At 38.7% G+C, this 24,829-nt stretch overlaps 2 protein-coding genes and 2 long non-coding RNA genes across 13 annotated transcripts; 3 read left to right on the top strand and 1 right to left on the bottom strand.

Moving 5' to 3' along the window:
- Positions 1 to 3,043: 3,043 nt before the first annotated feature.
- Positions 3,044 to 5,194, top strand: LOC127011797 (uncharacterized). Of its 2 annotated transcripts, none has more exons than XM_050889926.1 (2): positions 3,044 to 3,364; positions 3,422 to 5,194. In XM_050889926.1, exon 2 carries the CDS (start codon positions 4,153 to 4,155, stop codon positions 4,465 to 4,467), a length of 315 nt encoding a protein of 104 aa, XP_050745883.1. In that variant the 5' UTR covers positions 3,044 to 3,364; positions 3,422 to 4,152; the 3' UTR covers positions 4,468 to 5,194. The 2 variants fall into 2 exon arrangements, with proteins under 2 accessions (XP_050745883.1, XP_050745882.1); XM_050889925.1 differs by having other exon boundaries at positions 3,223 to 3,364; positions 3,422 to 5,168.
- Positions 5,195 to 17,962: 12,768 nt separating this feature from the next.
- LOC122817949 (uncharacterized) lies at positions 17,963 to 20,885 on the top strand. 4 transcript variants are annotated; one of them, XR_007765083.1, is made up of 5 exons: positions 18,000 to 18,337; positions 18,403 to 18,562; positions 19,106 to 19,305; positions 19,384 to 20,261; positions 20,324 to 20,885. It is a non-coding gene; the product is annotated as an uncharacterized LOC122817949 (long non-coding RNA). The 4 variants fall into 4 exon arrangements; XR_007765081.1 differs by having other exon boundaries at positions 19,384 to 20,268; XR_007765082.1 differs by lacking the exons at positions 19,106 to 19,305; positions 19,384 to 20,261; positions 20,324 to 20,885 and adding an exon at positions 18,684 to 19,022 and having other exon boundaries at positions 17,963 to 18,065; positions 18,131 to 18,337.
- On the bottom strand, positions 20,376 to 21,211 carry LOC127011763 (uncharacterized). Its single transcript, XR_007765084.1, has 3 exons — positions 20,868 to 21,211; positions 20,598 to 20,812; positions 20,376 to 20,497 (listed from the first exon to the last, which is right to left on the bottom strand). It is a non-coding gene; the product is annotated as an uncharacterized LOC127011763 (long non-coding RNA).
- A 586-nt stretch (positions 21,212 to 21,797) lies between these two features.
- Positions 21,798 to 23,999, top strand: LOC108031995 (protein adenylyltransferase Fic). 6 transcript variants are annotated; one of them, XM_017105801.3, is made up of 4 exons: positions 21,798 to 21,909; positions 22,094 to 22,966; positions 23,021 to 23,224; positions 23,466 to 23,999. In XM_017105801.3, the coding sequence occupies exons 2-4, from the start codon at positions 22,104 to 22,106 to the stop codon at positions 23,860 to 23,862; spliced, it is 1,464 nt and encodes a 487-aa protein (XP_016961290.1). In that variant the 5' UTR covers positions 21,798 to 21,909; positions 22,094 to 22,103; the 3' UTR covers positions 23,863 to 23,999. The 6 variants fall into 6 exon arrangements, with proteins under 6 accessions (XP_016961290.1, XP_050745807.1, XP_050745808.1 ...); XM_050889850.1 differs by having other exon boundaries at positions 21,829 to 21,854; XM_044091384.2 differs by having other exon boundaries at positions 21,898 to 21,913.
- The last annotated feature ends 830 nt before the right edge of the window (positions 24,000 to 24,829 follow it).

Genomic DNA, 24,829 nt, shown 5'->3' with positions numbered 1-24,829 from the left:
GTGTTGTCACAAACAGAGACTGATCGAATGTGTCTGTCGCTTCCAGTGCGAAATTTTGCTTGTAAAGGCATTGCCCAGTTGAACCGTTAATTCCATAACTGGCAATAACCGGAAATATCTTTATAAACATTGAACACTTCTTTTTGTAACAGCATAATACGCTCGGCTGTGTGTTTTAATAAGTTCTGTAATGACACAGATCTTTTGCACCGATAATTGGCATGTAACTTGGGTAAATGTCTCTTCTTACTTTCCAGTGTAATGCTCATGTACTGTTTGTGGTAAAGGCATTCTGCATCAAATAATCTAAAGCTTCTTTTGGAGTTAATGGTACAAGCTCAGCTTACGTAGTTCCTTTCTCCACGGGTTTCAAGCACGCTTTCTTGGCAGCGATAGTAGTTGCATGCTTTAATCGAGAACGCCCTTCATCATAGCTTAATCGTGGCCGTCCTCCACAATTGGGGGATTCTTTAATATAGTCTGATGTCTGAAATTTCGCTTCAAAACGTAATGCAATAAAACTTTCTTTCTGCGCCTTATACCTTGGAACTATCCGAGATCATTTTTTGTATTCCAGCATCCGCATAAGCAACAAATCCAATCTACTTTTGTTCCATGAAACACGAAAAATGCTTTGTTTAAAATGTTAAGTATAACTTTTGCAATCTTACTTTAAAGTGTGCTTTTATTTAGCGCGCCAAAAAGTCAACATTTCTGATCAACGAAACGCTGACTTTCAGGGCTACCAAATTTAACAGGGGTGCAATTTTTGCAAAAATATTGGGCATTGGGACCAGTGTGCACAGGTACACACCAGAGCCCAAGGAAGAGCGAACCGGCTTCGAAGAAGGCGAAGACTGTTGGTTTTCTGTTTGTTTGTTTTGTTTTCTTTGCAAATTGTTCAATTTTTTATATGTTCTCTTCACCCGGCGAACCGGCTTCGAAGAAGGCGAAGACTGTTGGTTTTTTGTTTGTTTGTTTTGTTTTCTTTGCAAATTCTACAATTTTTTAAATATTCTCTTAATTTTGTAAGTAATTTTGGCCAATAATACAATCTACTGCTACTACTCTTTATAATTTTCTTCAAGTCCTCTGTGTGCTCTATAATGGGTTTCTTCGATTTTTAGTGCTTTGTCTTCAGAATTTTGTACATCGTGGACAAATATTCTTATATACAAAAATGTATTCATAAAATTATCTTTAAGTGGTTTTTAAATTCTATAAAAGTCCTCTAAAGTACAATGAATACCTACCTTTAAATTAGGAGAATTATATTTTTTTAGATTGATATCAAATATTCAGGAGTTTTCTATTATATGTCTCGTATTTTTGAATATATTAATCGACTCATGTTTTGTATACCTCCTCATTGCTAATAGCAATTATTGCTTAAGCTGCTTTAAGGGCTCACGGGTTTCTTGTATAATATTCTCAAAACTACTCTCTGCTGAATGCTGAGTGTTTTATCTGAGAACGATTCGTTACCGTCAGTTAAGTTGTTGATCTTAATCCTTAATAAGGTGTACCTGGCTTATTAATGACTTTTGTAGTGTAACTTTCTATAAAGGAGTTTCTGCGTTTCATGTCGATATTAGGATTTTTATCAGAGATTGCAAAAGATAATGGTTGATGATCGGTTTGAATTTCAATTCCAATCACTCCATATAAGTAATTTGTTATAAGCTGCATAATTTTGTTTTGTTTTAGTAAAGGTTTTCGAATAAAAGTAATTGGTTTACCTTCTTGAGATAATACTGCACCAATTGCGAAGTTCAAAGCGTCGGTGGTCAGGGCAAATTTTTTATTATAGTTGAACTAGTTATACTTGAGCAATTCGAATTTCTTTCAGCTCGTTAAAAGCGTTAATATGTAAAAACTATAACTACCTAATATAACAAACAATTGATGCTTGGTGTCGTTGGGCCACTTGTTTGTATGTCCATCGTATATAATCGATAAAGGTAAGTAAACAAAATAAATTTCGAATTGTAAAACTGAAATAAAATGTATTAAAAAAAATTATCTAGAAAGCATTTCTAATGTGTGAAGCAAACTATATTTTTTCCCAAAAAATTAAAATAATTAAGTAGAGTAGTAGTAAGTAGAGCATTTCTGTTTGCGTACTTCAAAATAAAGGTAAAAAAATCGCCGGGCTTTTTGTTAAATAAAAATTTAGCCTAAGACGCTTTATTTTCTGGGGTCTTAGTACCCCAGTATATGTTTTACATTTTTTATTTTCATTATATTTTCGAAAATAACAGCACAAACCAAAAATTTGTACGAATCTTCCGTCTGTTTTCCAAGATTTTGTATTTGCGCCACATTGACTATTTTTCCCAAAAACACGTCGATATAGAAAGTCTGAACAAAATGTGACGTTATATCTAAAACGATGGTTTATCCAAAAGAAGATTCCAGAATGTATGTTTTGAGGCATTTTTTAAACTCTAGAATTATAGTTGTCCCTAAATGTATATGCAACAGAAGATATGTGTGGTGTTCCTTGATCAAGTCATTTTTCCATTTTCTGTGAAGAAAACCATTCAATGAAAAATAGTACATTATAGAAACAATAAAATTACCTCTGTATACTATTCTATTTTCCCGCTTTTGCTTCCCTCCTCAACAAGTTTGTATGGGATTTAATTAGCTTCAAAAGATTAATATTGCAATTTCGACGCGTTAATAATATAATCGAGCCCCAGCCATTTTCTTGGAATGTCATATTTAACAAAAATAATTTATTTCTTTAAATTCCCAGTAATAGCTTCAGCACAGCCTGTTCACATGAAAAATCGCTGAAGCAAAAAACGGATCGGTATAAGCAAATCATATCCGGAAGGAGAGGAAGCGCTAATTCAAAAATGTGAAGAGAATTGTAGCGACTTTCTTTCGTCTCTATGTAGCACGTGTATTTCTTATAGAAAAAAGTCGCTTGAGCGATAACCCACTATTCGTTAGGATATTAAATGTATTTGGAAACGGACAAGCAATATATTACGAACTGCTTATTTTTGGTGGCAGTGCCGCTAGTTCAGTATATCTCAGGGCAGAGTACCCCTAATGCCACAACTCGGAACATAAAAACATCGACAACTCCCCTGTCTTGCATAACTGAAACTATCGGACATCATTAAGAACAAAACTTAAACAAAGGTAAATATTTACAAACATTGACAGTTTTTCCTCCGCAGAACGCCTCCAGGATTCGGGTTCCTCCTTTACCTCGTCTTCATCTTCCTGATCGTGGTAGTGCTCCATCTGACTGGAATGGATTTCTTCAGCTTTCTTGACGCCTCTCAACGGTTGGAACTAGTCCGAACGCCTGCCAAGAGTCTATTCCGAAATACACACTTTGCTCCAAGTATGGGTAAAGGTAGAACGCGACCGGCTTACTTACGCCTTTGTACTTCACCGGCAGCTCCACGCGTCCGATAATGGATCGATCCCCGCCATTCGCCGTCCGGACTGCGGAAAAGTTATGTTAGACTGTAACTCCCAGCGTTTTCACCAGCTCTCGACAACCATTGCCCAACAAGCCAGTGAACTGCTTACCCAAGGCCCCGCCAAGGGACCGCTCAGTCGACCGTTTTTAGCGCAATCGGGACATTTCGGCGTAATTACGCCAAGTCTGCCGCACCGGAAACAAAATCAACTCCACTCCGTAGCCTCGCAATCCTGGAATCCGTGCTCCGCAGCACCGCAATTCCAGCAACCTGGCGTGAATGGGTTTCGACCACGCCCACGGAGCTCGACCACTTCGATGTTCCGCTGCTCGTCGACCTCGTCCGGAATGAAAGCCTCGCTGACCCGCAACTTGCTCTGCTACTCTACTTCGACGCACTCCTCCCAGGACTCGTCCACCGATGCCATCCCTAAAGCTCTTCTTGACAACCTTTACCAACTGTCGCGGTGGCATTTGTTATTTTAGGCGCGGGACGAGTTGCTGCATAGTATGGATGTAGTCATCCGCGCTCTCTCCGGGCTGTTGTTCACGCTGTAGCAGCTCGCGCATTCTGTCGTGTTCCGTCTCCATCAATGCCCTGCGCAGCTGCGACCAAGTGTCCAGCCTGGATGGGCGTACGTGTACCCAATACCACTCCCTCACTCTGCCCGATAGGAGGATAGCAGAATATCATTCCACGGACTCTGATGCTGCCGCTGCAGGAACTCCAGACGGAACAAGAAATCCTCCACAGAATGACCATCCTCCTCGCCGCCAAAGAAAAGGTTCCAGCGGTCCACTTCGATTTAGTAGTTTCCGTGTCCGGCTCCCGCGTTGTCATATCCTCGCGGAAATCCACCGTCCTTCGGCCGTGCTTGGCGGTCACTCCTGCCTGCCGGATGGTACTCCGGTTCCTGGCTCAGGCTACTCTCGATACCCGGCGATCCACCGACGGTCGAGGTCGTTGCCTGGGCGGTAATACCGTCGGTCTTCGGCAGCATCTCTCCGTCTCCTGCCGCTGACGAGTTCCCACTGGGTCATTTGAGCCTCCTTCTGGATCCGACGGAGTGGGCACCCTCGCTTGGCTACTCGCGCCCTTTTGGAGAGGCGGCGGTCTACTTTCGGCTGGCCTAATACAGTCGTTGAGCAACTTCATCATGTCCATGAAGCCGTTCCTAATCTCGTCCCTTAACGCCTGGCTGGCTCCCACCTCCTGAGATTCGCAAGAAATTTGGGCCGCTTGTGCCAAAGCTGCATTCATCGCCGATTCCGCCGCTGAATTCTGCTCCAGGTGTTCCTGCGCCTCGACGATCGCCTTGAAATCAAGGACCCGGGCCGACCAATGGTGTACCAGATCCGCCGGTTCATCCCTAATTCGATCTACCGCCTACCGGCATACTGGGTAATTCCCCTTCTTCTTCGGTGGACCACATCTCGTCCTTTTATCGACAGGATAAATGGGTCCGACCTTATCTATCTTTTCCGTTTTTACCCTCGGACATATTTTATTATTATTTTCAAATAATTAATGAATAATAACTAATGAATAATATAAATACGACGATAAAGATAACAAATAAATAGGAAAATAAATATAATTAAAAACAAAATAAATAAATAAATACGACAATCAATAATAGCGAAAATAAATAACACTGAAACAAATCTTCCTCACTACCACTCACTACTTCAAATTTTTTGTTTCTCCTTTCACAGCTCTGGCCCACCCTCGCCGGTGGGCTTCCGATCTAACTCGTCCTGCGCTTGCACCAAAACCCCCATTCTTTCGTCACTGCCTAGACGTTCGTCAACTGGCTATCACTCGCGGTGATAGTTAAGGACATCGGCTGGTTTTGGCTTTTCTTTCCCGTCCTCAATTTCTATCTTCCGATTTCGCAATTAAGTATAAACTACACCGATATAAAATTAGAAGTCCAGGACGGGAAGAAAAGTCCAGGACCCAACATACTAACAAAAATCATTTTAAATAAATAAGCAACAAAAACACAAAAAAACTATACCACAGAAATTATCACAGATTTTTACAAGCCACAGTTCGGTATGACGGAAGCGTCAGGGTCATAAATGGGCGAGACGTCGTCGCCTTGATAATTTATTTAGTTTAAATTGGGCGCCACTATGTTACGAACTGCTTCTTTTCGGTGGCAGTGCCGTTAGCTCAGTCTGCTCAGTCTCAGTTAAACATATAAACTCAAACGCTTGGAAATAACATGTTTTAATTATATCTGAATTTTGAATTAAGTTTTACCAAAATCGGACGACTATATCATATAGCTGCCATACGAACGATCGGAAAATTTTACTACATAACCTTCTATACCTGGGAATAACAATTTTCAATTAGTTCTCAATTTTGAATTCAATTATATCAAAATCGGACTACTATATCTTTATCTGCCATAGGAAAATTGGTGGGAAATTATATGAAAAAACTATATCCTACGCTAAGTTCTTAAATTCGAATTTAATTTAATCAAAATCGGACGACTATATCACATAGCTGCCATAGGAACGATCGGAAAATTGGAAAATTGAAACAAATTATAACTTCTGTGTTTTTTGAAATACTATTTTATAATATTGAAAATATCATTTTTTTTTTAAATTTTAGAATTTGGAATTATTTGGACGACTCAACAGAAAGCTGTAAAAAAACGGTCTGAGAATTAATGAAAAAATTTTATTTTTAATTAGATCTGAATTTTGAATTAAGTTTTACCAAAATCGGACGACTATATCATATAGCTGCCATACGAACGAACGGAAAATTTTACTACATAACCTTCAATACCTGGGAATAAGAATTTTTAATTAGTTCTCAATTTTGAATTCAATTATATCAAAATCGGACTACTATATCTTTATCTGCCATCGGAAAATTGGTGGGAAATTATATGAAAAAACTATATCCTACGCTAAGTTCTTAAATTCGAATTTAATTTAATCAAAATCGGACGATATATCACATAGCTGCCATAGGAACGATCGGAAAATTGGAAAATTAAAACAAATTATAACTTCTGTGTTTTTTGAAATACTATTTTATAATATTGAAAATATCATTTTTTTTTAAATTTTAGAATTTGGAATTATTTGGACGACTCAACAGAAAGCTGTAAAAAAACGGTCTGAGAATTAATGAAAAAATTATTAAAACAAGAAAGGAAGTTAACTTCGGCAAGCGGAAGTTTGTATACCCTTGCAGCTATAAAAATTAATCAATAATTTTATTAAATTGAATTCAAAATTCTTAAAAATATAAAAAGTTATATTCCCAATATAATATGTCAAAAAGTCCCAAAGCTATAATTTGTTTCACATTATTTCCCACCAATTATGCGATCGTTCCTAAGACAGCTATATGATATAGTCGTCCGTTTTAATAAAATTTAAATCAAAATTCAGAACTAATTAAAAAATATTATTTTCAAGCTTATAAGGCTATATGTTAAAAAACACAAAAGATATAATTTATATTGCATGTTTTCCTAATTTTCCGATCGTTCCTATGGCAGCTATATGATATAGTCGTCCGATTTTGATAAAATTTAATTCGAAATTCAGAACTAATTTAAAAATGTTATATCCAAGCTTATAAATTTGTATGTTAAAAAACACGAAAGATATCATTTTTTCAAATTTTTTCCCCGATAGTTCCTATGGGAGCCATAAGATATAGTTGTCCGATCCGGCTGGTTCCGACTTATATACTACCTGCAATAGAAAGAAGACTTTTGGGAAAGTTTCAGCCCGATAGCTTTAAAACTGAGAGACTAGTTTGCGTAGAAACGGAAGGACAGACGGACTTGACGTTTTTTTGTGACGTCTGGTTACGCTGATCAAGAATATATATACTTTATGGAGTCGGAAACGTCTCCTTCACTGCGTTGCAAACTTCTGACTGAAATTATTATACCCTCTGCAAGGGTATAAATATGTTTTTTTAATATCACTGAAGCTAGCAACAATCCTTAAAAATGTTACAAGGCTTACCAACAGTGATTATTTCTTTTAACTGCAAGGGTATCCAGACATCGGTTTGACGAATTCGATACGATTTAAGAAAATTTGCGATACGAAAGCCCTCAGAAACCCGCATAAACACGGTAGCCACTTTTCAGTATTCCTAGGAAATTGGCTACATAAGTATCTATCACACTCAATTTCAGAACACTTGTTCATATATTTCGGAATTTATGTAACGAATTCGAATAACACGCGTTTGATCGCTTGGGAATTTTAAAAGAAAAGAGAGTGTCCGGAAAACGGTGGCGGAGCTTTGGGATTGCGACTTTGTTGCAGCTGATACATTGCAGCTGATCTAAGGTCCATTAAATAGGCAATGCAAAGCTAAGTGCATATGTACCTATGTATCTAAAGCCTACTTTCAGGCTACCTATAGATAGTAATTGGAAAAATAGTATAGATATATATACTAGCACAAGCACTTTAGGAGCTGTTACATAACTCCCCGCCGAAATTCAGCTATGGTATTTGCACTAGATACCCTAGATGGATACCGCCTAAAGCTACATAGGTTATTGACGGATATCCCTAGAATGATAAGTGCCTAACAACCGACATTCTTCTTCTAATTCGTAATAGCAGTTACCCAACTTCTTGCACACCCTGGCCTTGACAAATGAAGAGCCAAACTCAGCATTGTACCCTGATTGGAACTCTGCTTAAAATTGTGTCGAAACACCTTTTGGTCGGCCTTGAAAGGTACTAACTTCGCCCGAAGATTGTATCGCTTTTAATTTTCGTCCGTTTCATAGCTTTAGTATGAACAATCTAGAAAGATTCCGAATTGTTAAACAATACGGAACGGAGCAGTATGTTGCACCCAATGTGACCATATGTTGACCATAGATGATGTAGTACGATGACGTACTGACGCTTGAGTGCACCGAGGAACGCAAAGTGCAACTTATTCTACTCAAATTTTCGTCCCAGTCCTTTTGGTTAGAACCACGAAACTGGGAGCCGTTTACAATAAAAAGTTCACTCTCAAGATAGTTTACTACTACAGCGATATTTATCTCTTTTACCGGCTTCCGGACAACATATTTCCGAGAGAATCAATGAAAAGTCACTGGAAAAACCGTTGTGTTTCCGAAGACTTGGTGAATGTTCACACTTCGCAAGCAGAGTTTAAATCGAACAGTAGACCATCTTGTAGACCTTTAGGAGCAAGCTCGTCTTTGTTGAAAGTGATCGGGAACTTCGTTCAATGAACCCGTGCGGTAATCGATAACAAACTTGAAAGAATCATTCATCGTCCCAGTCGTGAATTTACATCGCGACTAGCCATAAGCCACTTAAGATAATCGAGATCGGTGATAATTTGTGACCTTTAACGTACGCTGGGAAATGTTTAAGAGAAAAAATCGCTGCCAAACACTCTTGCTTCGTGACGGTATAATTTCGTTGAGCCTTGTTCAACTTTTTTGACACGAAAGCAATCCGTCGCTAGTTTCCTTTTTCAGAAACCCGAAACAAAATGCTCCTACCCCGCTCTTGCTTACATCACAATGTATTGGGAAGGACTTTGAAAAATCTGGATGGCACAGTACATGCGCTTTCGTTTAACACTTCTTTAATTCTTGAAACGCTTTTATTGCTTCTGGGGTCAAACAAAATTTGGGAAAAAAAGATTTTCTGTACCAGCCACAAAGTCCTATAAAAGTCTTTAGTACTCGGAGGGTTTTCGGAATGGGAAAATCTTTGATTGCAGCCACATTCTCCGGATTCGCTATTTCCAATATGATGTTCACAGCCAACTGTCTAAGAACCTCCAAATGAGTCTCGAAGCGATTATCGACTTTAAGCAGTATCTTTCTTACCCCATCGTTGTCGCTTGATTTTGTAAGGCACTGGAAGGCGTCGGTCCGGTCTGAACGGCGAACTCGACGTACCGGAATTGGAGGTTTTTGCATGTTTAGCACTACTTGGCTTTTTGTGTTGGGTGCTCCACATCCATAACATAAAACTCTCCTTTCCGAAAAACTGTCCTGCTATCTGTGAGCCTCATACCGACAACACACCAGTAAAAACGCCTCAATTTGTAAAATTTTATCTTCTTCTTGCTCGCTTCACTCCTCGTAATCTTTAACTATTTTTGATCCCTCCCCTGAATGGTCGTTTGAAAGGTATTTTGAAATACTATGTACGCCCTTTAAATTTACGAATTTGTTAATATAAATTTTTTTTTTATTTAGTTTTTGTTTATACTTTGTTCTAATTTCTCAAAACGGCTCTAACGATTTTAAATAAAATGTTAAGGTGTTTAGCCCTTGAGATTCCTCAACTTCTGGCATACGACACATTCTTGAAAAAAAGCCGTTTCAAAGTTATTAATCAACAAAAATGACCACATTTACCAGTTCAGAACATAATACACTGCCTGAAAGTCCTGAAAATTCTAGACGATATTAAACAGCTCTATATAAGAAACATTAGTTTTGATTTCTTGATTTCATCCGAGAAGACCTCGCGGCTTTTACAAGTTTCTCGCTGCTTTTGAACCGTTTTAATTTCTAAGTTAAGAATTTCATGCCTAATTTCTGGGCGCAATTTATTCTTTAGGACTCGAACAAGCTTGCTAAGGAATTTCTAATTGATCCACTTATCCCGATATGCTATCGTAATAGCTGTCGAAAGATGCAATGGTGTTTTATTTCCTATTTCGAATGAGCCTCTCAGCATCTACATCGTTCCTTTCCTCCAGAAATTGTGTACTTAAGTCTGTACATTTACTACTCCGGCTCTTTTCTGTGGCTGAGGGTTGGATCTTCCAAAATCCGTCCTTTAGCACGCGTTTAAGGACCAACTGGAAGACAAGGCACTAAGCAAACGGGACAATTATCGCTCCCCTTGAAATGACTCTCATTACATTTCTTGTGATACTCGTGTGTTGATCGCCCGTGGCCACCAGATCGACCAAAGTTCTTTTATTTTCTTATAAAGTATTCCGCAATCTATTGAACATCCAAATATTTCTAAAAACGTAAGTAAAAGAAAGTCGAATTGTACCACCTCATTTTTTAGGTTTGGTCAATAAAAAAACTAAAATTGCACTTCTCTTGCCCACCAAAACATAAATAGCTCACAAGGTAAAAATAAATTTACTGACTCGTCATAAAAGAACAAATGAGGAAGTGAGGAATATAAACAAAATTCTTGACTGTATTTAGGATGAGTCATAACCAGTGCAAAAAAAACTCCAAACACGGCTGTGGACACTGTTGCGTTCCAGCATTGGTTGAGCGCGTTTCTCTATGTCCATGCCAACCAGCACTTGCTCCAGCTGCGGGTGGTCATTGCGTCTCTCTATTCCGATAGGATTAAAGAAAATTTGAGAGACGAACGCCCTCAGCAACCCGCAAAAGCACGATTGCCACTTTTAACCTTACCTAGGCAACTGCCAATATAACTAAATTTCCAGCTCGATTTTTAGAACACTGACCATATATTTCGAACTTAATGTACCGCACTCAAATTAAGCCCGAGTGATCGCTTTAAAAACTTGAACGTGTCCGGAATTCGAAGACGGATTTGGGAAGTTGGCCGCAGTGCGGAACCCGAGCTTTGCAGTTAAGGAAGATGAAATAGGCAACGCGAAGCTATGTGCATATATACCTACATGTGTATAATAGCCTACTTTCAGGCTAACTCTTGTGATGAATTGAATAACTCCACACAAATCCCAGCAGCAGATGGCCGGACGCTCACCAGGTACGCGGCGAATTCGCGTAGTGACGGTGCGGCGAAGAGCGGTTGAAGAACGTGAGAGTTTGGAGATCAGGGATGGAGAACGTGAGAGTTTGGAGAGCAAGAGGGTTTGAAGACCAAGAGAGTTTGGAGACGACGGATGGAGAGAGCGGAGACTTGGCGTGCAGAGCGAGAGGGCCGTGTGCAAAAGGAAGTAACGGGACGCCGCCGGACTATGGACGCGGCCGTAATCTTTGTACCAAGAGAGAAGGTGCCACATCTCGTCAGCAGCACACAAGCATGCCATATGCATCACGGGACCAGCGGGACGGCAGTATCAGGCTGGACGTCGGCGGACTTTGTGCCCGGTGTGGAGAGTTTCGACGGGCCGTGCGCAAAAGGGGAATAACGGTTCCCGGAGGCCCTATATCAGCCCGCAGTGCTCGGGCAGCAGCGTCAGTCGATCACAATCAGTCCATCACGGTCAGTCGATCACGAGGAGTCGATCACGAGGAGTCGAGTCGAAGAGTTAAGACAAGCAGTTGATCAGTACCTGACGCGATCAGCCAGAAGGGAGAGCGAGTCAACGCGTCAGGAACAAGCGGCGGACAAGGATCTTCAGAGAGCTACAAAACTGGAACACTCTGTCAACAAGGCGAGAGAACATCGAGACAACCCGTACCGTCGGAGACAGCGAGGACAAGCAAATTATAAAGCCAACTGTAGTTATACCGGCAATAAACCCACTACGAACCCGTGAATTCTGTGCTTTCTCACTGAACTACAGGGCGGTCATGTTTATATAAATTTGGTGGGACGAACACGAGCAGAAAGTAAATAAAAGCAGTTCCTTACACTCTATATATCTATACCAGCACAAACGCTTTAAGCGCTGTTACAAAGTTCATAGTACATAAGCTTTTAATACAGGAATATCTGGTCATAGCGTCCGTGTTGTTGCAACCAAAAGTTAGTTAGTCTTTCAGAGCTGAATAACAAGCGAGGTTTGAGACCATTGATGTTTTCGATGCTTTTGAACGTAAACATTGATGAAACATAGATTTTTTCCAGTTAAAACCTTATTTCAACAATTAACAAGTTTGTTATCAACGATTTTAAGTCACTGAAGTGACTCCGAGGAGTGACGCCAAAGTGGCACATTTCTTCCCGATGGGAGTGACTTCCGCGATCCAAATGCGATATAGCCGAAGTGACTTCTGGAAGTGTCGCCGAAGTGACTCCAAGAAGTGCCGCCGAAGTTGCACATTTTTTCTCGACGAGAGTCACTTCCGCGATCCGAATGCTATATCGTGAAAGTGACTTCTGGAAGTTTCTTAGAAGTGACATAACAAATGCTTGTAGAAGATACCAGAAGGGCTTTTCCCCATTGGAAATCTTGGAAATCTTGATTAAAAAACTTACATGTTCGGCAATATTTTTCATTTATTTTTGCTTTTAAGTTTTGGGCGCTTGCAAACACGGTCCTTGGCATGTCGGAAATGCTGCTTAATAATTTTATATATGTCCAGCTCCGTTCACATGAGGAATTTAATAATAACCATTTCTAAAATAAACAGAATCAAAATTTTTTTGTATATTTAAAATAAAAATAAATTTGGAGGAATTACCTTTTATAATTTGGTGGAGAATCTTTTAATGCTTATTTCACTGCAATCGAGCCAGGTAATGTGAAAATATCTTGAAATAATCTTACCGCTTCACGTAAATTCGAACTCTTCGATGAGTTGGACATCTTAATGTGTTATACAATTTAAAAATTCCTTAATACAAAGCAACACACAAATTGTATACTAAACTGGACTGATCACAATCAAATTTCGAAATAAACTGACGCTCGGTCGAAAAACAACAACGTAGGTAGGTATAAAAAGGGAGAAGAATTTTCAGAATAAAAGGGTAACGGCCGTTATCGTGTCCTCCTTTTCCCCAGTAACTTTGTTATTGTATCATCAATCTATCGTCCATAAGTGTCTCAGAATATACTTCTTCGCTATCGCAACCCTTTTTGTTTTTGTAAAATGTGTGCTATCGTCTAACTATCATCCAAAAGTGTCTCAGAAGTTTCTTCTTAGCGATTAAAATGTGTGCTATCGCCTTTCTATCGCTCAGAAGTGACCTCGCTTCCAAGGTATTCAAATTTTTTTTCTTTTGATCAAGCATTTAATAAAATTAAACATCCATGCTTATAAAATTTAAGATAGCTCGATAGTGTCATCGATTATTTTCATGATGTTTATTTGCGAGGCGTACAGCTGTAAAAACATCTATGGTAGGTAAATAACTTGTATTTCTAGTTTAACTTTTTTCGGCTCTCTCTATCTTATCTTGGACGTTGTAGTGCCTTCCCACAGAGATCCAGCCACCATCCGTTGATCGGACGTGTTGATCGTGGACGTGCTCTGTGGGAATCAGAGTTTCACATTTGAAAATGTCTGCGCAGAAGCAACAGGTTGTGCTTGAATAGCCACATGTCTACAGATCTGCTGTTATCGGATGATAGATGGCGCACATGCTTTGTGGTAATCGAAGTTTCAAATTTTTTTCAAAAATCACAAACCATCTCGAGCGGATGGACTCTTTGGGAAAAGGGTAGTAACCAGAAATGCAACCCGTAAATCCAACGCTCTAAAATCATCAGAGGAGAATATAACACACGCTTTTAAGCCACGAATATATGGTCAAGGAGGCCATGTAGTTGCAACTAAAAGTTATATAGAAAAGTTTTTAGGACCAAATATTTTGAAGATTTGTAAATTGTACATGTGAAAAGTATTTGCAATTTGCTTAAAACCCTGTGTTTAATAGTGCATTGGACATCGCAAAGGAATCTGGGCAATTGGATCCATCTCCTGTTCAGCACCCAAAAGATCTAAAATTGCCACAAAAAAAGAAAAAAAGTATCCTATACCTATTGGTACTATTCGGCATTGCCTGGAGTCTTGCGGTCTGGTCGTTTCATGCTTTAACTTCCTTGAATTTAAACTGGAAAATTTGGTAGCGTCACCATCAGTTGGGCCACTGTTCTCAGAGGCGCGATGAGTTAGGGAGTTTTTTAGGGAGTTCGACGACAAAAGTACCAATGAGACACTGAGTTACACAGAGGTGGAACAGACAAATATTAAGGAGGCTATGTGGTCTCTTTATCAGAAGGCGCTAACTAATCGAAAGTGAACGGCTGACGCGATTAATATTATATTTTTTGACTTAAAAAGAGATGCCCTATCTGCTATCCACGAGTCTATCGCAAGAAGCATATTTTAAGCACATCTACCACTCAATGAGACTTTAAAATGAGTTAAAAAGTGAGACTAGAACTCACTATAAAGCTGCACCGTGCAGTTTTGGGGCATGTCGACCCAATTAAAGGTGTGAGTGAGGGTATATAAAACTCCTGGTCCGGGGGATCTTTTACTGTTAATGCAGCTTTTCCTGTGATAGGTAAAATCGAAACATAGAAGTTCACTACATCCACTTAGGTAAGTGCAGTGCCCAATTTGTTTCGATGTGTCAGATCATTTGAAACAAATGCCCTGACTGGACTCTTATTACTTTATTTTTTAAACTATTGTTTAAACCCAAAAATGTGAAATCATTGTGTGTATTTTACAAGCATTTACATTGTGTGTACACTACAAGCTGATCCATATTCATCCTTTCATCGATGGTATTTCCTTAGCTAATCTAAGCAACGTTAGTTGCGTATTTGCCTCTCGCTTGCTCCTTAGGTTTGCTCGGCATCTTCGTTGATGTGAGTAGTAGGTTTAAGAAATTTTATTATAATTATTGGCCAGGGAAACTCTTAGTCTGTTAAAGTACGCTTGAATTGAAAATTGCAAAAGATGCTATTATAGGCCCTTCACACAGAGTCCACGTGAGAACTAATTTCAAAACTTATTACTTTTATTACAAAAATTATCTAAATCTTTATTAATATTTACAAAAAATCATTGTGTGTATTTTACAAGCATTTACATTGTGTGTACACTACAAGCTGATCCATATTCATCCTTTCATCGATGGTATTTCCTTAGCTAATCTAAGCAACGTTAGTTGCGTATTTGCCTCTCGCTTGCTCCTTAGGTTTGCTCGGCATCTTCGTTGATGTGAGTAGTAGGTTTAAGAAATTTTATTATAATTATTGGCCAGGGAAACTCTTAGTCTGTTAAAGTACGCTTGAATTGAAAATTGCAAAAGATGCTATTATAGGCCCTTCACACAGAGTCCACGTGAGAACTAATTTCAAAACTTATTACTTTTATTACAAAAATTATCTAAATCTTTATTAATATTTACAAAAAATTAATTAAATTAAGATTTATTATTTTTCTGCCGCTCAAATATTCCCCTTATTGAAGGAGTCTCCTTCAACAGCTTAATTTAAAGGCAACAGGCACTGCCTATTCACTGCTTTCTAAATGTTATTGGTAGAAGTCCTTAGGGGACCTCTAACAAGGCCGACGACCGGAGCCAGTGGCCAACGAGTTATGGTAACTGAAAAGTTGCGCTGGTCCCAAGGGTCTTCAGTAGTCCGTTGAATAGTCCTGAGGATTGTTCTTTTTGGATTTTCAGTTTATATGTTGGTTGAAAATAGTACGAGTTGAAATGAAAAGTATGTCCTCGATCTTTAAAGTGAATATCTAGACTGACTTCATATATTGTTCAGCGGTGGCCGAGTAGCCGCCGCTGCCAAAGTGTACATAAATACCTTACATACTATACATAGGGGCTTATACACTAATACAAGATAAAATAAAGAAATGTTTATACTGCAATTTCTTGTGGCGAGTGGTCGGGGAATACTGTTGCGATGTCATCAAAACGTGGACGGGACAACATAATTGCATTCAGATGTGTGGGTTCAAGTGATCGCCCAGTCAGCGTACTATTTCTAGGGTAGCTCTGGGAGGTTTGGCTGGAGGTTCGTTGCCTACCGACTGGTCGGTAACTAACGCTTTGGGGAATGGTTCTCTACCTTCCTTTCAACCTTCACCAAATAAAAGCCCAAAAGACGCGAAGAGTGAAGATAATCGTCGCAGAGGGTAAGCGGTACCGCGAGAAAAAATCTAAAAGGCCGCAAAGTTTGCACTGTAACAGGTTTACTTTTACTTTTATTCAACATTTGTTTGCTAAAAGGCTAACTATGCAATCTGACGGTGCCAGCTGCCTCATTTACCCTAACACATGTAGGCGAATATGCTAGCCTTGCATTTACTTCGCCCACTGCACATCAATTCTAGTATCAAAGAACATTTTGCGGTAAAATCTCTCTTTCTGTATCTTATAATCTGCCTGCCCTTGGCGCTCGGAGAGTCAACCTTTGCTCGGTTTTCCTTTTTTTGGAGTCTATCCGTTATGTTCAGCAAGCGACTAAAAAATTTTTAAAATGTTGTTTAGGTTTTACAACATAACAAAATCCTGGTTCCGTTACCCGAAGTTAGCATGATGAAATATTTTGCGCCTATAAAAATCTCGCAAAGGATTTTAAGCCGTTCGAAAAGGTTAATATACAAATTTAAAAATTAAATACATTTTTTTTAACCAATGCCCCAATATTTTTTCAAGAGCGTTGGCCAGGGATTCGTAGGACAAATGTTTAAGGAAGGAGACGACTACTGTAAAATACAAATTAAATAATAAATAGATGAAAACTTATTGGAAATATTCAGAATTACCCTAGTGATTTCACTTGATACTTGTCACTTGGAGGGGATTTCATAAGTGAAAACTCATTTGAAATAATTTGAATTTATCAAGTGATTTTAGATGGGAAGTTTCACCTGCAGGTGACAGGCTATAAAACAAACAAGAAAGGAAATTAACTTCGGCAAGCCGAAGTTTGTATACCCTTGCAGTTATAAGAAATAATCAACTTTAGTAAATAAATTGCTAATGATAAGGTCGTCCGATCTTATTAAAATATAATTTGAAATTCAGAACTTATTAAAAAATGTTATTTCCAAGGTAGAAGGTTATATGTCAAAGACCACCAAAGCTATAATTTGTTATTTATTATTTTCTCACCAATTTTCCGATCGTTTCTATAACAGCTATATGATACAGTCGTCCGCAATTCAGAACTAAATTAAAAAGGTTATAACCAAGCTTAACCAAGGTATATGTTAAAAAACACGAAAGATATAATTTTTTTTTAAATTTTTTCCCCGGTAGTTCCTTTGGGAGCTATAAGATATAGTTGTCCGTGGTTCCGACTTATATACTACCTGCAATAAAAAGAAGACTTTTGGGAAAGTTTCAGCTCGATAGCTTTAAAACTGAGAGACTAGTTTGCGTAGAAAGGGACGGACAGACGGACATGACTAGATCGACTCGTCTTGTGACGCTGATCAAGAATATATATACTTTACGGGGTCGGACGGCGTTGCAAACTTCTGACTGAAATCATTATACCCCCTGCAAGGGTATAAAAACACCGAAGATAAAATTTTTTCATATTATTTTACCATTAATTTTCCGATTGTTCATATGGCAGCTATATGTTATAATCGTCCGACTTTGACAAAATTTAATTCGAAATTCAGAACTAAATAAAAATTGTATTTCCAAGCTTAGAAGGTGATATGTTAAAAAAACACCAAAGATATAATTAAAAAAAATTTTTTTTGTTGTTGTCTGATCCGGCTGGTTCCGATTTATATACTACCTGCAATAGAAAGAAAACTTTTGGAAAAGTTTCAGCCCAGTAGCTTTAAAACTGAAAGACTAGTTGGAACGGACATGGCTAGATCGACTCGTCTAGTGACGCTGATCAAGAATATATATATTTTATGGGGTCGAAAACATTTTCTTCACTGCGTTGCAAACTTCTGACTGAAATCATTAAACCCTCTGCAAGGGTATAATGACTGTAAGAAACAAGTGATATCCGGAGTCACTTCGAAAAATATTCATTAGAACTTTTTTCTTAATAAGTGAACTCACGCAGTTTGTTCACCTATTTACTTGCTCACATGTCCACTCGCTCAAAGTGATTTGTTACGAACTGCATATTTTTCGGTGGCAGTTCTCCTAGATCAGCCTTTTCCCAGGGCAGAGAACCCCTTATGCCACAGCTCGAACATAAAATATCAACAACTCCGCTGTCTAATATCATTATCGGTCATCACTAAGAACAAAAACGTAAGTAAATACATATAAATGTTGACGGCAAAATTAATTTCATTTGGTGGCTTTTGATGACTCAGCGAAGCGCTCCCACCCATCCACAGATGCCCTTAAGATGCTGCCGGGCACCACACATTCTTGGTCGGCCGGAGCCCCTCCTCGCGACTACGACTGTTCCATCTTCCCCACTGGAACCACTTGCTCACACATTATGGATTTTACAAATATTTGATAAATATGGTAAGTACAATCATTCATGGTCCTTTTAACCGATCTATACATTATCAGCCTTTTAACCGATCTATACATCATCAGCCTTTAAGAACAAAAACTTGGCCTCTGCTGATAATCTTGTATTTAGTTTTGCGTTGTTTTAGATATCATTCGGAGCAACTAAATTTGAAGTCCTCTCTCAGGGTACGGCTTGCTTATGCCTGCTTATTTGTTTCAACGATTTTTTATGTGAACAGGAGTAATTTGGTTAACAACAGGGACAATGATTTTAACAGCTGTATGATTCGGACAGTCAAAAAATATTTTTATAAACTCATTTACCTTTTCTGTGCTTGTGTCCCTTGTATTTCGCTAAGAGAAAAAGATGTCAAGGTTGTTTTCGAACAGACAGAGCTGTTCTGTGGTTAAGCAATCTAAATTTAAAAATGTTCTCAAATAAAATAGTGTGCTATTGATCAAAAACATGGCAGAACAGACTTTGCATTTTATACATGAGCTAGAAAATAGACAAATGTTATTAAAATTAATTCATAAGTATGTTTCGTGTAGACACGATTTAATTTCAGCAATTGGTGGGGAGGGCAACAAGCCTATCAAAATGATAAAGTGCTTTGTAGAGGTGGAGAAACATCGATGCCAACATCGATGTCATCGATGTTTTCGTAACATCGGTAACATCGATGTTTTACCAGGCAACATCGATGTTTTCCCATCTCTAACGCGCATCAAGAACGCAAGACGTGAAAATTGTAAGTAGATTTAAATTAAGTTATTTCTGATAAATTACTTATGTTACATGGTTTTTGTATTAAAATTTTACTTTTAAGGAACATTAAAATCAGGTGAGAAGCGGGAAGCTTCTGTTGCCTTGGTTCACTTTAAAAAAGGCGTTGGAAAGGCACACGGAGTTTGCATATACTGTGGCAAAACTATAAAAACGAACGGAAATACTACGAACCTTTTCGACCATCTAAAGCCTTAAAGTTGGAAAAGGCCAAAATGACAATACAACTGCTTTGGATGTGTTCGTGGGAAGGTAACGATTTTGCCACGAAACGGAAACTCGACGAAATGGTGATAAACATGATAGCTGTAGACTTTCAACCATTCAGCTGTGTTGAGAATGAAGGTCTCATTAATCTTTTAAGAGAATTGGACTCCACCGTTTACGCCAGACGAAGTGGATGTCTTAAATGACTTGTGCGAACTTCTGTCTCCGTTTCATGATGCCACCCTATCAGTTTCAACCAACACAAGCGTATCAGTTTCTATTATCATACCAGTTATTTGCGAGCTGTTCCATAAAATTTCTGGTCTGGATGGTAAACTGAAAACAACGGAAGGAGCTGTTATTTTGGGCTTTATAAGAACTTGCTTACGTGAGAGATTCTTGCCATATGAGGGTCGAACAATTCCACGTATAGCTACCATTCTTGTCCTTCGTTTTAAAAAACACGGTTTTCTTAGCCAAACCAACTCCGAAGAAGCGGCCAAAGCATTGCAGGAAGAGCTAAACTCCACCCTTGTGTCCATTCCTCGAGAGCAGCCAGCACCACCAACAGAAGAACCTACACGATTTTCCTTTATGAAATCAAAATTGGATGCAAAAGTACAATCATTCCGGGCCGATGGAATTGTCCTGATGCGTCAACATATGGAAAAGGAAAACCAGCCTGAAAAGTGCGATCCACTTGCATATTGGGAAGTAAAATGTATTAATCAAGACCTTTTTTTCTTCAAATATAACAAAAACTTATCTTATTTCAGATGTCTACCGAAGAAACTTTCAAAAAGTTATCCACAAAGTTTTTTTGTGTTCCCGCTTCATCGTGCGAATAAGAACGAGTGTATTGTAGAGCTGGACAACTTATATCCGACCGTCGCACTAGACTTTCATCTTTCGTTGTTGACAAACTTTTGTTTTTAAACAAAAACCAACATCTAAATAAAATTTAAACATCGATGAAACATCGATGTTTTGCGCCAAAAACATCGATGTCCGCGAACATCGATGTTTCTCCACCTCTAGTGCTTCGCTCACCATTCCATTGGATAAACGTATTGCTGTTGGTATCTATTCGTTTGCTCATTGGAATACCTAAGGACTGGGAGAAAATTTGACTAGTCAAAAATGATATGCATAATTATAAGCGAATGATATATCGAAGTCTGTTCTTTTTATGGCTCCGAATTTCTTTTCTCAAAACATTCTGACAAAATTTGTGGTATCCCATGACCAAGTAATTTTCCCTTTTCCTGTGAAGAGAATTATTCAATAAAAATTGGTAAATTAGGGAAAAAATAAAATTACCTGCTCTTAACTCTATTACATTTTCTTGCTTTTGTACCCCTCTTCAACAAGGTTGTATGGAATTTAATTTGCAAAACGGACCCTAATCAATTTTCTTGGAAAGTCATATTATAAAAACAAACGTTATTCCTCCAAAATTCCCAGTTGTAAAGGGTGGCCCACAAAAGATTTACGTTTGAAATCGCTACTGCGGTTTATGAAGGAAACACTCTTTTGTACATATTGCTGGCTAGCAAACGCTGAATGGGCCTGTTCACATGGAGAAGCGCTAGTTCAGTTGCAGTGAATTGTAGCTACTTCCTTTCGTCTCTTTGTAGCACATGTATTTATTATAGAAGTCGCTAAAGCGAAAACCCACTATTCGTTAGGATATTAGATGACTAAGTGGTAGCTTGGAAACTGACCAACAATTAATGGCATTATTATACCTCATCGTAATCATTCTGGTTACAATTGGTCACGCTGGTCATTTGCGAAATTTAAACATCTATGATAGGTAAATAACTTTTATTTCTAAATTATCTTTTTTCGGCTCTATCTATTTTATCTTGGACGTTATCCGTTGAACGGATTGTCCATAAGGTTTTGTCGTTCCAAAAATGATTCACTTAGTTCCTCATCCAAATTTGACGGACTCTTTTATGCGATAGTTGGGCCATGTTTTTTTGGTGCAACTTTGAATTCTTCTTCATGTCAGCTGAAATTGAAACATGCTCTAGGAAAACGTAAACAGTAATGACAGGGAACAATCGAAAATGGAAGGTTTGGTTAGATCAGCTTTTATCGGATGGTAGATGATGGTGGATGTGCTTTGTGGGAATCAGAGGTCCACATTTGAAAATGGGGGCGCAGAAGCAATAGGTTGTGTTCAAATAGCCACGGGTGTTCAGATCAGCTGTTATCAGATGTTAGATGGTGGATGTTCTTTGCGGTCACATTTTTTTTAAATCCCAACCATTTCGAGCGGGTGAACTTTATGGGAAGAGGGTATTAAGCCAAAAATCCAACCAGTAAATCCAACGCTGTGAAATATCACAAGACTGTAGGTACATACGCCTCTAAGCCACGAATATACATATATTCATGGCGGCCATGTAGTTGCAACCAAAAGTTATATCATCAATCAGATGACTTAAAATCAACTAAAAAAGTTTTTGGAACCAAAGATTTGTTATTTGTACATGTGCAAAGTAATTTTAATTTGTTTGAAATCTTGTGTTTAATAGTGAATCGGACATGGGCAAGGACTGTGGGCAATTGTATCCTTCTCCTGCTCAGCACCCAGAATATGTAAGATTGCTACAAAAAGAGAAGAACGCTATCCCATACCGATTAGTACTCTTCTGCATTGCCTGCAGTCTTTCGGTTTGGTCGTTTTATGCTTTAACTTCCTCGAATTTAAACTGGAAAACTCGGCAGCTTCACAACCAGTTGGGCCACTACCCTCAGAGGCGTGATGAGTTGGCAATGTACCCTGTAGAAGAGCTAAACGTTTTTATGGAGTTCCGTGACAAAAGTACCAGTGAGGGGGTGAGTTTCACGGAGATGGAACAGATAAATATTAAGGAGGCTATGGGGTCTCTGCAATTGGCCAAAAAGATGTACAGGGCGGGAAAGGATGATAAGGCTTTGCGTCTATACGAACATGCTCTTGCGCTTTCTCCCCGATTTCCTGAAGTTCTGCTTCGCTACGGCGAATTCCTAGAGCTCAGACAGCGAAACATTATTCAGGCGGATCAGTACTACTTTCGGGCCCTGACCATTAATCCTACAAATTCCGAGGCGCTAACTAATCGTCAGCGAACTGCTGACGAGGTTGATAATCTCGATAAGCGCCGTTTAAAGTTTTTGGACTTAAAAAGAGATGCCCTATCTGCTATCCACGAGTCTAACGCCGCCCTTCGTCGGGCGAAAAAGGAAGCATATTTTCAGCACATCTACCACTCAGTAGGCATCGAGGGAAACACTTTAACTTTGGCTCAGACTCGGTCTATCTTAGAAACTCGCATGGCTATACATGGCAAATCCATCGACGAACAAAACGAGATCTTAGGAATGGATTTGGCTATGAAGTACATTAACGCTATTCTGGTGCAAAAGTAAGTGGTGAAACTTTAAAATGACTTAAACATACTTTTTTAAACTTTGTGTAGACTAGAAATCACTATAAAGGACATTCTTGAGCTGCACCGTCGAGTTTTAGGACATGTCGACCCAATTGAAGGTGGCGAGTTTCGTCGTAATCAAGTGTATGTGGGGGGTCACGTACCTCCTGGTCCGGGGGATCTTTTACTGTTAATGCAACGCTTTCTGCGATGGGTAAACTCGGAACACAGAAGTTCACTTCATCCCGTTAAGTAAGTGCAAAGCCCAATTTGTTTCGACGTGTCAGCCAATTTGAAACGAATGCCCAGACTAGGTCTACAAATTAACAATTAAGAATATCAATAATCCATTTCTTCATCAGAGTATATCACGCCTTACTTTTAAATACTTTAATTTAATTTAAATAATATTAATATTTGTTAAAAGTATTTATCTATTTTAAGAACCCTTTTTAGAATTCATAAATGTAAAATCGTTCTGTTAATATTCCAGCTATGCAGCCCTCGCACACTACAAGCTGGTCCACATTCATCCTTTCATCGATGGGAACGGACGTTCTTCACGTTTGCTAATGAATACTATATTAATGCGAGCAGGCTACCCACCTGTTATCATACCAAAGCAGCAGCGTAGAAAATATTACCATTTTCTTAAATTTGCCAACAAAGGTGATATTCGGCCCTTTATGCGGTTTATCGCAGATTGCACGGAGAAAACGCTAGACCTATATTTATGGGCTGTCAGTGACCTTCCTCAACAGATTCCTATGCTCATCCAGACTGAAAGTGAAGACGGAGATCGTCTGGCTCAAATTCAGTCTTTTTCTGAAAAGTATCAAAGGTCATCAATATTGGAATTCTTCGAGTCCGGGACTGGATCCATACCATGATCTTAGTATATTACAAAAAAGTATCCATATGTTTTTATTTATTCCTTTCTTAGCTTTGTTCTGTTAATTTGCGTAGATTAGGAACTCTTTATATCACATTATTCTAATAAACAAAATAATGATGAAATACTGCATAATACATAATATGAAATGTCATGCAATAGGTAAAGCAAATAGGAATGGGAATAATTATGATCTTGAGACATATAAACCATACAAAACTCATATGTGAATTGTACATAGGTTATTATTTTTCGCCGCCTTATCGGTGAAGAGAACTTTTAGACCCATAGATCCATATATCATACATACAGTGATGGAAAAAATAATAGAAACGAATTTTCACTTTGGGTTTAAATAGCCGCCACTTACTAAACAGTTCTCAACATAACACCACGCTAAAAACTCGGGACGAATAGAAGAAACGAGTGGTAACGAAAATAGAAAGGCCAGATCCAACAACACAACGAAGCCCCACACGGCCTCAGTTCACAAACTGAGTCCCCATCCTACCAGAACTGGTATATCCTAACACGACCTATGGTCACACCATAGTCTTGGTCTAATGAGAGACTGACTTGTCTCCTCTCCGACACGGCCATCCTGACATATACACGCCCTCGTGTCTATAATAAACATCTGAATTTCATCCCCATTTATAATTTTTGTTTTTATTAAATTATTTTTTTGCTTCCAAAAACGTAACCACATAATCTCAAATTCGTATGATGTTCCTTAACTTAACTTAACTTTTACAAGTCAACTTATAAATTCTTCGCCAAACACGTGGCTTTACAAATTCATTAATCATATTACTCGTCCATCGCCCATATCTTGGCTTCACGAAGGCATCAAACACATCACTTGTCCATCGCCCAACACTTGGCTTCACGAATTCGTCAAACACATCACTCGTCCATCGCCCAACACTTGGCTTCACGAATTCATCAAACACATTTCTAAAGCA

This window comes from Drosophila biarmipes, unplaced genomic scaffold, assembly GCF_025231255.1.
Source record: "Drosophila biarmipes strain raj3 unplaced genomic scaffold, RU_DBia_V1.1 ptg000008l, whole genome shotgun sequence".
NCBI classification, from domain to species: domain Eukaryota; kingdom Metazoa; phylum Arthropoda; class Insecta; order Diptera; family Drosophilidae; genus Drosophila; species Drosophila biarmipes.
The sequence above is the reverse complement of the archived record's forward strand: the minus strand, read 5'-3'. Positions and strand labels throughout refer to the sequence as shown.

Excerpts from the sequence above, each read along its gene's own strand:
- LOC127011797 (XM_050889925.1), top strand. The coding sequence starts at position 3,482 with ATGTTAGACTGTAACTCCCAGCGTTTTCACCAGCTCTCGACAACCATT.
- LOC108031995 (XM_050889850.1), top strand. Across the intron at positions 22,967-23,020 it reads AACGCTATTCTGGTGCAAAA|ACTAGAAATCACTATAAAGG; the intron begins GTAAGTGGTGAA and ends AACTTTGTGTAG. Across the intron at positions 23,225-23,465 it reads AGTTCACTTCATCCCGTTAA|CTATGCAGCCCTCGCACACT; the intron begins GTAAGTGCAAAG and ends TTAATATTCCAG.